This window comes from Suncus etruscus, chromosome 7 (genome assembly GCF_024139225.1).
Source record: "Suncus etruscus isolate mSunEtr1 chromosome 7, mSunEtr1.pri.cur, whole genome shotgun sequence".
NCBI classification, from domain to species: domain Eukaryota; kingdom Metazoa; phylum Chordata; class Mammalia; order Eulipotyphla; family Soricidae; genus Suncus; species Suncus etruscus.
The window spans coordinates 58,596,814-58,608,282 of record NC_064854.1 but is presented as its reverse complement, the minus strand read 5'-3'; the positions used below and the strand labels follow the sequence as shown (position 1 = coordinate 58,608,282).

Below are 11,469 nucleotides of genomic sequence, written 5' to 3'. Positions count from 1 at the left end.
AGACTCATTTTTAGTTCTTTATTCCAGGAGGGGGGAAGGGGCACTTCTTGCTTCAAGAGACAGCTGCTACTCCCCACTCCACCACTATTTCCCTGAACCCCTAAAAGTTCAGACTTTGACCCAGTGAAGAACAGCTGCTTTTTGTTTGTTTTGGGGGTCATACCTGTGATGCTCAGGGAATCAGAAATCACTTCCTGGTGGGTGCTTAGTAGATAATATAGGATGCCAAGGATAGGAGCCTGGATCAGCAGCATGCAAAGCAAGCACCCAACCCCGCTGTGCTATTGCTCTAGCCCCCAGCAAATGTTTTTCACATGGGGTTCTGGGTAAGCTTTTCAGTTGGTGATTCCAGGTAAGCCCTGAGCATCACTGGATGTTGCTCCCCCACCCAAAAAAAGGGGAGGGTGGAGAGATAGCACAGCAGTAGGGTGTTTGCCTTGCAAGCAAGGTGTGACCCAAAATAAAAAAATAAAAAAAACCAAAAAGCCAAAACAAAGCTAAATTCAAGGTTCCAATTCCTTAATCTCTCCCCACCCTGCTTTGGGGGGCTTCCTCTCATTTCTTTTTTTTTTTTTTTTTTCCTCTCATTTCTTACAACCCCTGCAGTAAGTCTGATAGTTTACCCTCCAAAGAGCAAGATTTTAGATTTCTTAATCCCCATTTTCTTTCTGGCTATTGAAATGGATGCTGGAGATTCATATGGAGGTACAATGTGAACACCCCAAGTTCAAGTAAAAGGTCTGGATAGGCCACATTCAAGGGTTTCTCAGATCTGCAAATTCTGATCTCAGGGCTTAGTCCTGGCAAGGCTCAGGTGGGTGGAAGGGACTGAACTCAGCAGCACCCATTCACTCTTCTTTCTCTCAGCCTCTAATTCCATATTTCATTATTTTTGAGGGGGGGTCCACACCTGGTGGAGCTCAGGGGTTACTCCTGGCTCTACACTCAGAAATCACTCCTGGCAGGCTCATGGACCATATGGGATGCCAGGATTCGAACCACTGTCCTTCTGCATGCAAGGCAAATACCCTACCTCCATGCTATCTCTCCGGCCCCTAAATCCATATTTCTTACTGTCATGTCAAGTGGCATGTAAACATCCCAAAGAGAACAAACAGTCACTAGTGGTGTTATTAACATTCCTTTGCTTTTTGTTTTTATTTAGGGAAAGGTTTGGACCACGCTTGTGGTGCTCAAGGGTTTACTCCTAGCTTTGCACTCAGGACTTACTCCTGGAGGTGCATGAGGGGCCATTTGGGGATCCCAGGGATTGAACCCGAGTGCAAGGCATGCAAGGCAAATGCCCTCCCGACTGTACTATCTTTACAATCCCTCCTATGGCTTCTATTCTCTCTCCACCCCTTCCTGTCTTTTCCTTGGCCCCTCAAATACTGTCTCCTTCCATTCTCATTATGGATTTCATGCCACCTGCATCTCATCTTCCTGATTTTCTCCTTTCTCTACAAGGAGCTCCTAAAAGTGATCTATCTCTATAGCCCTCGGACCTCTACAGTGCACCAAATTTTGATGACTAGAAACAAGTGTGCACTCACTCATCCCCTAGTCTGACACAAGCTAATCAAACTCAACGACCCTGGAAAACATCAGGCATCAGGTCAAGAGGTTAATTTCAAACGGAAATTTTATTATAAATGACCAGTTATTCAAGCCGTCTCCTAAGACATTTTTGAAATGTAAAACAAAAATAAAATAAAAATAAAAATTAGCATCTGAGGTTTATCCCTTAACTTGTGGGGCCTTGGATTCTGAACAAGGAGAGAAACACCATTTTGTAGGGGTCACATGTTAGGCTTCTCTTTCTCAAGCCTAAATTTCCATTAACACCACCCAGAACTACCTAGCCATACCAGGTAGCCTATCTTAGACAACAATCAATCATTTTAAAGATCATCAGAAGCTAGAATCTCCTTATCCCCTCCCGATACTCACCCTCTCCTCGTATAAAACTGGCTTGTGACCTTGGGCAGAGTCGTCTCCTCTGGAGATTGGCCCTGATTGGTCAGTATGGGGCTTGTGGCTGACAGAACCAAGTTTTGTTTTGCTTTACTCCAATTGTGTGGTCTTGCCCCTAACTCTGGGACCCTAACAACTAAGACACCTGGTTTTGTGAATTTCATGCTCTTTAGCTTCTTGATGGTGAGGATCCTGAGATCTGGGCGCCTTGTGAAACCCTTTCCCAAGAAAACAGATGCTAATGGCTGCCTCTGCTCTCTGGAACCCCACTGCCCAAGTCTCTGCTCTCTCTGGCAGGACAGAAGGAGGATGTTGGAACTGGGTGGGGACCCGCAGCTTCTACTAACTGAAGCTGAGTCAGATCTGCAGAACTGGCAGCAATTGAGCTACAGTCCCATATCCTGGACACAAAGCATCCATGGGGAAGCATGGTGGTGATGAGGAGTTGACACCCAAGGAATGAAACAGGCTCAGCTTCTTTCTCCCCTGTGGACAAGGCAAGGGGGGCCCCCGGCGGGCTGAGCTTTCCCTTTCCCGGGGGGGCCCTGCAGAAGACAGCAGACAGGACCTGCTGACCTTCCCCACCGATTGTGACTATGCACCGCCCCAGGCAGCCCCCCCCCCGCTGCAACGGTCAGCACATTGCCAAGTTAGTTTCGGGTGTGCATTCCGCAGAGCAGCAGCAGGGATGGGGGAGTGGGTGGGAGCCGCATTGCAGAGCTCGGCAAATCGCCGGCCCCCGGCCCCCACCCCCATCTTTACACACACACACACAAGCACGCACACCGCTGCAGCTGGCAATGGTCACGCCCTGCCCCTAGCTCCTGCTGCAGCCCAGCTCCCCCGGGGGACCTATGATACTGCTGATTCTTGCTGGAAAGGAGGGGACTCGGAACTGGCCGGCCCTGCTGACACAGCGCTCCCTGCTGGCGAGTTCCGCCTCCGCCGCCTTCTGCAGCAGGTGCCAGCAAGTTCCAAGGGGACCAGAGGGGGGGCTGAAGAGATAGCATGGAAGTAAGGCGTTTGCCTATCATGCAGAAGGTCATTGGTTCGAATCTCGGCATCCCATATGGTCCCCTGAGCCTACCAGGAGCGATTCCTGAGCATAGAGCCAGGAGTAACCCCTGAGCGCTCCGGGTGTGACCCAAAAGCCATACAAAAAAAAAAAAAAAGAGGACCAGAGAGACGATGGCATTTTCCCTGCAAGAAAATTTTTCCTGCAAGAAGGCCTGAGAGATAGCACAGCGGGTAGGGCGTTTGCCTTGCACGCAGCCCGATCCAGAACAGTGGTTCGAATATCGGCATCCCATATGATCCCCCAAGCCCTGCCAGGAGCAATTTCTGAGCCCAGAGCCAGGAGGAACCCCTGAGCGCAGCCGGGGTGTGACCCAAAAACACTACAGCAAAAAACAACAAAAAATAATGAAGAAGCAAGAGGGGAGGCTTGATTTTGTCTCGGTCCCTCCCATCCCTAGGCAATCCACTCCATTCTCCCCCACTCCGAGGAGCCCTCAGTACTCTCTTCTTCCTCCTACTAGGCCAAGTCCAGAATACAATTCCATGGGCCTGCATTAGCAGTGAAGAGAGCCCCCCCACCGCCCCACACACACATACACAGGATAGAACTTTCTACAGCCCCTCAGAGACAGGAGAGGGGGCCAAGCTGGGAAGGGTTGCAAGCAAGTACCCCCCCCATACACACACCCTCATAAAGGCACTGGCTCTGCCCCCAAGTTAGCCCTAACCAGAAGAGCCTAAGACTTTGAGAAGAACGCAGAGAGATGGGCCATGGCAAGACAAAAGAGGCTTCCCCCCCTTTGTCCAGGATTCAAGGGGTGATGGGGGTAGGGGGAGGGGAAGAGAAAGAAGAAAAGAGATGATGAGAGACAGAGAGGGAGAGAGGAAGAATAAAAGAGGAAGGCTGGAGCGATAGCACAGCAGGTAGTGCATTTGCCTTGCCAACCCGGGTTCTATCTTCGGTATCCTGTATGGTCGTCCTAACCTGCCTAGCAATTTCTGAGCACAGAGTTAGGAGAGTAACACCGGAGCTCTGCCAGGTGTGTCCAAAAAGAGAGCAAGAAAGAGGGTACATCTGGACACACGGGGCCAGAAAGGAAGGACCTTTTCATTCTCCCTCCTCCCCCACCCACCCACCCCCATTTCCCCAAGTATAGACAAAAGCACTTGCTCCACAGGACGAGCGAGCTGGAACTGACCCACTTCCGGGCAGCACAGAAACAGGATCTGTCCGGCTGGAGCAGGAATACAGGGGCAGCGAACCTGAGAAGGTGGCAAGGAATCAGTGGAATCGTGTTCGGGACATTTAATCTCCAGCTCCAGCTTGTTTATGCCAGGGAAAGCCATAGCAAGGAGCCCCAGCCCCCCCCCCCCCCCCCCCCCACAGCTGGCCTGGCTCTAGTCTCTCCAGTCCAGGCTGAGGGTAGTTGGACCTCATGTGCCCTGGGCTCTGCCAAGGGTCCTATGAAGTGAGTATCGTGAGAAGCCTGGCTTGACACTCGGAGCACCTGAGTGCCTTCACTGGAAAAGGTCACCCTCAGATGTAAAAGCAGGTCACACACAACCCCCCTCCCAGACTCTCACTCACACACACACACACACACACACACACACACACACACATTCATCCAGCTGTCAGCATTGTCAGAACTCAACAAAGAGGGGCTGGAACCATAACACAGCAGAGAGAGCATTTGCCTTGAATGTGGTGACCCACCCAGGTTCGACTCCCAGCATCACTTATGGCCCCCTGAGCCTGCCAGGAGTGATTTCTGAGCCCAGAGCCAAGAGGTAAACCACAAGCACCCACCAGTTATGGCCCCAAAACAAAACAAAATAGTAACTCAACAAGGAGATAAGGAGCTACTGATGAGTCTAAGAGACTGCATTGTCACCCCTCCCAAGGGGGAACGCTTGAAGAACAGCTGAGTCAGGAAGGATTTACAGGGATTGAGTCATCTGGGCCTTGCACTTGGAGCATTTAGACCAATGCCTGTCATTAGTTGAGTGGCCAATCAGCCTCCATGAAGTATGCCTCTCCTGTTCTGGCCCATGATTTTTATCCCCCTGACCAGAAGCTGGGCTCCTGAGGGCAAAACTTCAACAGGCCTCTCACGTGGTTCATTTCATATCACATTCTCCAGCCTCATCCAGGTCACTGCCTGGTCCAGTGCTTTATCTTTCTCTAATGTTTTCACGGTGTGCATGCTGAGGGGGGAGCATGCATATGTATATGTGTGTGCAAAACACATATTTGGTTTTGTTTGTTGTTTTTTTGGCTTTGAGTCACAGCTGACAGCACTCAGGGGTTACTCCTGGCTCAGTGCTCTGAAGTTACTCCTGGCAGGCTCAGCAGACAATATGGTATGCCAGGGATTAAATCTGGGCCAGCCAGGTTCAAGGCAAACACCTTTTTGCTATGCTATTGCTCCAGCCCCCACATTATTTTTCCTCTTCAGGTACTCATGGGCCATTTTCATCTTTCACCTAATGTGAATTCCTCCCACTTTGATACTGGCACTTGAGTCCAGTTGGGTCTCCTTCCTACTCTACTCCTCATCTGGGTCATGCAGTAATCGCATTCCACCTTTAGGTGAGGCGAGCAGTCCAGGCTGCTAGCACTTGCTACTTTCTTTGGGTTAGCTCAATGGATGTTTTTCCTTGATCACACACCCAAGCACCACCAAGCACCGCCAATCAATAATATTGAGCTGAACATTGGCTATTCTGAAGTGCGTCACGGAGGAAGGATTCACCGAGCAAAGGTGCCAACAACAGGGCTTGGGAGAGGCCAAGAAAAAGGAGAAGTTTGGCCACACAGGTATGGGTCATTCAAAGCAGGGGCAAATTCATTCAGAGCGTCATCGATCAGGCCAATTGGGCACTTTGATTGCAAACCCGCCAGAAAGAAGACACGGTCTTGACTGCTTTGGAAATCCACTCAGGAACAAACACAATTATGATGTGCAGTGACAGGGCAGGATTTAGATTCAGAAGTACCAGCCCTTCTTGATTATAGGAACTGCCCTCAGCAGCTGGTAGTTTCAACCTGTCAGATCAGCTTTTACACACCTAGGCAAGGGCTGATACCAAGCAGCAAAGAGCCAAGACTTAGATGAAGGAACGATGGAGCAGAGGCAAGATGGGAGTAGACTCTCCGGAGTCCCCCGACACACCCTGCAGAGCTGTGTCCAATAGGGAGATAGATGGCATCTGCCAGAGGAGCTGAGACTATTCTGCACAAGGGGGGGCAGGGAGGCCGTCCACGCAGAGGTAGTGGGGCCTGCTGCCCCCTACTGGCAGTGCCCTCTGTCTGCACAGCTGGGGACCAGGTCTGCAGGAGTTATGGAGTCAGGCAACAGACAGGCCAGGATCCCACCAAACTCCCCAAAAAGAGGCGCCTCAGAAATAGAACTCCCCCCCCCCCACTTTCCCAAGACAGAACGAAGACACTCTGGGCTCTTCTTGGTAATAAATATTTATTCAATTGAGCAGCTACAAGAATCAAAATACATGTTAAAAAAGAAATACAAGGACAGGGCCCGGAGAGATAGCACAGCGGCATTTGCCTTGCAAGCAGCCAATCCAGGACCTAAGGTGGTTGGTTCAAATCCCGGTGTCCCATATGGTCCCCCGTGCCTGCCAGGAGCTATTTCTGAGCAGATAGCCAGGAGTAACCCCTGAGCACCGCCGGGTGTGGCCCAAAAACCAAAAAAAAAAAAAAGAAAGAAAGAAAGAAAGAAAGAAATACAAGGACAAATAGAAAACAGTTGGCTTTGCAGTACATTCAGACAAGGTGGGTCCATTTTAGAGAGCTAAGGGGCGGTGGCTAAGCATTCAGGGTCCGAGCTATGCTGGTAGGGTTCTGGGTCCCTGAGGAGCTCATCTGGGTCATAGGAAGACTCCTGGTTCTATCCACATCTTTCATGGCCTTTTTCACCCACAAGGCTTTAGGATCTGCACACACCTTGATGCCCCGTTTGGTGATGAATCTGCAATGAGAGGGGAGAGAGGTCAGCGAGTTCCTTCCTCAGAGAGGGTGCCCTGTCCCCAGCCCCTCTAGACCCAGCCCAGGGCTAATCAGGTGCCCTCTGGGTGTCCCATCCACATCCTCTCAGAGTTAAAGTGAGGCTCATGTATGCCCACGGGGGGAGGGGGGAGGTTCATTTATCTGAGAGGAAAGCTGAGATGGTATGTTGGAGGGAACCAGGAGAGCCGCTATTCTGAACATGAAACCCTGAGTTCTAGGCTGGCACCAGCTTCTGGGCTGGAATGAATTGACACACATGGGGCTTTGCCTCACGCCAACTTGTGGAAGGAGACTGAAGGGGGCGGAAGGAGGAAGGAAGGAAGGAAGGAAGGAAGGAAGGAAGGAAGGAAGGAAGGAAGGAAGGAAGGAAGGAAGGAAGGAAGGAAGGAAGGAAGGAAGGAAGGAAGGGAGGAAGGGAGGAAGGAAGGAAGGAAGGAAGGAAGGGAGGAAGGGAGGAAGGAAGAAGGGAGGGGAGGGAAGAGAAGGAAAAGGAAGGGAGGCAGGAGGAAGGAAGGGAGAGAAGAAAGAAGGAAGAGGGAAGGGGAAGTAAAGGAAAAGAAAGGAAGAAACTGGGGTTTTGTGCAGGAAATGAAGAAGAGGGCAGTGAAGGAGGAGGGGAAGAGGGGAGAGAAGAGGTGATGGGAGCAGGAAGGGAGCTTCCTAGTAACCCATCCGGCGCCCCTCTCCTTGCCCAGTGGGTGCGTGGGTCCCAACCTGCAGGAGGCACACTCACATGACAGCCCGCATGGGGCCCTCGTTGATGGTGTAGGTGCGGATGCGGGCCACGGGCAAGGGCCTGGTGCTCAGGCTCATGCACATCCTCCGGGACAGCACCTCGCTCCCGACTCCTGTGGACAAGTAGGTGAAGTGTGAAGTGACGATTCTGCAGAGCCACAAGGGCACTGAGACCCCTACTGGGTCCCAACCCTCTCTCCACTACTGAGACCCCTGCTGGGTCCTCACACTCTCTCCACTGCTAACATTCGTGAACTGGATTCCCTAGATCCATGAAGCTCAACAAGCTCCCAGTACCCTTCTTGGCCACCTGGCTTTGCCCAATGCTTGTCCTTCAGTCCTTCCAGAGCCATCTGATGCTTGTGCCCGGCCCTCGGTGAAGCAGTGGAGCAAAGGACACGAAGATCTAAAAAACCCTTCTGGGGGCATTGGTACTTGGGGTTTTGTCTGTTTTGGGCCAACCCTGTGGTGCTGAGGGTTAACTCCTGGCTTTGCATTCAGGCATCACTCCTAGCAGGCTCAGGGGCCCTATGGAGTATCAAGAATCGAACCCAAGTCAGCCAAGTGCAAGGCAAGTGCCCTCCCTGCTGTATTGTCACTCAGGCCCCCTGAGGAGGGAAACTTGACCTGAGCCTTCTGCCTTCCTCAGCCTTTAATGGGGTGTTTGATTCCCTCCTCCAAATCCCAGAGTCTCCCCAAACAAAGGGCAAGGGCTTTAATGTATCAGCAAAATACCAGCCATGGGGCTGAAACAATAGTACAGAAGGGAGGGTGAAAGGCTAGGAAGTCTTTTACAGCATGAGGAAGAGGGGTGGTCCTAAGGAAGATTCTCCCCCTTCTGCTATTAGCCAGTTAAAAATTATTATAGGGGTGCTGGAGCAATAACACAGCAGGGAGGGTACTTGCCTTGCACACAGTCCACCCGAGTTAATAACCAGCATCCCATATGGTCCCCTAGCCTTCCAGAAATGATTACTGACTGAATGCAGAGCCAGGATTCAGCCTTGGGCACACCAGGTGTGACCCAAAAACAACAACAAAAACATTATTGCGGGGACTGGCATGCTCCGCCTTGCACACAGCTTCCCAGATTCAATCCCCAGCATTCCAGAAGGGTCCCTCAAGCCTTGTCAGAAGTGATCCTGAGTGCAAAGCCAGGAATCAGCCCAAAGAATAATCAGATGTGGAAAAAAAGAAAAAGAAAGATCTAGAACACGCTAGAACTGTGTCCTGGCTGGATTTATAAAAGTGGCTATTAGTCCTGCTGAACACCTGCTCTCTGATAACAATCAAGAAAAGTTTTTCTTGACAATGAGAAATTTCCAGGTTGTGAGAATAAGCGACTCCACCTGTATCAGAAGCTAGCACCATGTTTCCCCGCCTTGGCAAATGTGCCTTATTCCTAGCAAATTTACCACTGGACAGGCATCACAGGGCCTCCCCTCTCCTAACACAGGGAGCCACTCTGACCAAATTCTCCAGATTTCTGATGAATTTTAAACAAATCAAAACTCCAAAGACATCTTTTCTCAAGGCCAGCATCCCAGCACGAATCAAGAAAATGAAGGATTTGAAGGAATTTGGCCAGCGAGCAAATTAGGTTTCCACTTAATCCTGAGGCAGAATGTCTGAGATTTCTCAGATAAGTATTAGCCAAGAGACACTGGGTCTCAAAAGCTAAGAAATTATCCCCCATGGGGCTGGAGAGTGAGTGAGGTAAGCTGCTCACTCACCTTTACATGTGACCAACCCAGGTTTGATCCCCGGCATCCCACGGGGGTCCCGGGAGCACAGAACTAAGAATGACCCCTGAGTGCAAGCACCAAGAGTGACCCCTGAGCATCGCTGGATTTGACTTCAAAACAACCAAAAATTGTTTTCATCCAAATTCCTCAACCCTGAAGATATAGCCCAATGGGATAGATACCTGTTCCCTCTCTCCAAACCCACCTGCCACACTCCTTACCTTCCACAGCAAACTTGGGGGATACAGATGCTCAGCAGCAAGACCAAAAGGATGGGTCCCATGGCTGAGTTCATGCTGTGCTGGGCTGAGCAGAGAATGAGTGAGGATGGGGTTACCCACTGCTGTCTTTATCCCTACCAACGCTCCGCTGCTCGGAAACCACTTCCTGTGAGTTCTGAGGCGGGGCGTGGAATCGTGGAAAGTCTTTTTGCACACACACAGACCCCAAAGTTCCTTTGTCCCCGACTCATGCTCACCTCATACCTCACAGCCTCTACCCCGTTTTCTGTGGTTTGGCTCTTGCCATCAGCCTGCACTCAGATCTTCCACAGCGAGGTGAGGTGGTTGGAGGACTTGTGTCCCACTCCACCCCTTGTCCTGTATCCAGTTTCCCATGCTCAGGGAATAAGTTACAGTTGTGGCTCCCCAAAAAGGAGAGTCCCTGCCCACCCCCCTCTGCAACCCCCAGTTTTCTGTCTTTTCTTCCTTCACTCTACCACAGACATTTAGGGACCCCCATTTCTCTGATTGTGGTTGGTAGATCCATTTGGGAGTGTTTGCTGGTTACTCACAGCTCTGTGCTCAGAACTCCTAATGGGAGTCAGGAGGACCATACAGCAGTGTCAGGAAAGGAATTAGGATCGGCCATAGACAAGGCAAGAGCTTCATCCCTGTATTATCTCTCTGACATCCAGTATCCCTTTGTTTTATACCCTCCCCACCCCACACACATAACCCAGAGAAACAAAAATCATTTCAGCCCATGTTTGTTTTTGTTTGTTTGTTTGTTTGTTTGTTAAATATGGAAACGCTTCACGAATTTGCATGTCATCCTTGAGCAGGGGCCATGCTAATCCTTCTCTGTATCGTTCCAATTTTAGTATATGTGCTGCCGGAAGCGAGCACTCATGTTTGTTTTTTGTTTTGTTTTGGGGGTCACATATGGCAGTACTCAGGGTTACTCCTGGTTTTTCACTCAGGAATCACTTGTAGCAGGTTTGGGGACCATATGGAATGCCGGGGATGAAACCTAGGTTGGTCACGGCCAAGGGAAATGCCCTCCCTGGTGTGCTATCACTCCAGCCTTTAGCTCATGTTTGGAGAGAGCAAAGAAGGGGTGAGAGAAAGAAGGGCAGAGAGGGCAGGAAGAAAAGAGATTTGATCTGAATATTCTTTTTCTTTTTCTGTTTTTTTTTTGGGGGGGGGGCCACACCCGGCAGCGCTCAGGGCTTACTCCTGGCTGTCTGCTCAGAAATAGCTCCTGGCAGGCACGGGGGACCTTATGGGACACCGGGATTCGAACCAACCACCTTTGGTCCTGGATCAGCTGCTTGCGAGGCAAACGCCGCTGTGCTATCTCTCCGGTCCCTGGATTGAATATTCTAAGTCAGTTTGGTCTCAGTCCTGGCCAGTCTGGGCCCTTTAAAGCTTGTATCTTCTTCTGAGTGAAAGTCTGTGGCCTGACGAGGCAGTCACTTTTTCTAAACTCTGCTGCTCTTCAGTAAAAAGGCGCATGGTCAAGAGAAAGAGACAGAGACAGAGAGAGCTTAGATGTCTAAAAAGGGCCCAGAGCCCCCCACTAGCCACAAGCCTTGTCCAATTGTTCCTAGGGGCCCTGGGACTCGCACACTGAAGAGACTGGGACAGTCTTGGCAACAAGACACGTCAGAAGCACAACAGGCTAAGAGGACCCAGGAGCAAGTCCTTGCAGGGACACTTGTGGAGGATACCCATTCTCCATGATGCC

At 50.7% G+C, this 11,469-nt stretch overlaps 1 protein-coding gene and 1 non-coding gene across 2 annotated transcripts; both read right to left on the bottom strand.

The window, feature by feature from the left end:
* Positions 1–6,800: 6,800 nt before the first annotated feature.
* On the bottom strand, positions 6,801–11,237 carry LOC126014288 (cytokine SCM-1 beta-like). Its single transcript, XM_049777596.1, has 3 exons — positions 11,188–11,237; positions 7,755–7,904; positions 6,801–6,983 (listed from the first exon to the last, which is right to left on the bottom strand). Exons 1-3 carry the CDS (start codon positions 11,235–11,237, stop codon positions 6,821–6,823), a joined length of 363 nt encoding a protein of 120 aa, XP_049633553.1. The 3' UTR covers positions 6,801–6,820.
* Positions 10,520–10,628, bottom strand: LOC126015233 (U6 spliceosomal RNA). The gene has a single exon (XR_007498120.1). It is a non-coding gene; the product is annotated as a U6 spliceosomal RNA (small nuclear RNA).
* Positions 11,238–11,469: the final 232 nt, after the last annotated feature.

Excerpts from the sequence above, each read along its gene's own strand:
- LOC126014288 (XM_049777596.1), bottom strand. The coding sequence starts at position 11,237 with ATGCGCCTTTTTACTGAAGAGCAGCAGAGTTTAGAAAAAGTGACTGCC. Across the intron at positions 7,905-11,187 it reads TTAGAAAAAGTGACTGCCTC|AATCGTCACTTCACACTTCA; the intron begins GTCAGGCCACAG and ends GTGGCTCTGCAG. Across the intron at positions 6,984-7,754 it reads GGCCCCATGCGGGCTGTCAT|ATTCATCACCAAACGGGGCA; the intron begins GTGAGTGTGCCT and ends CTCTCATTGCAG.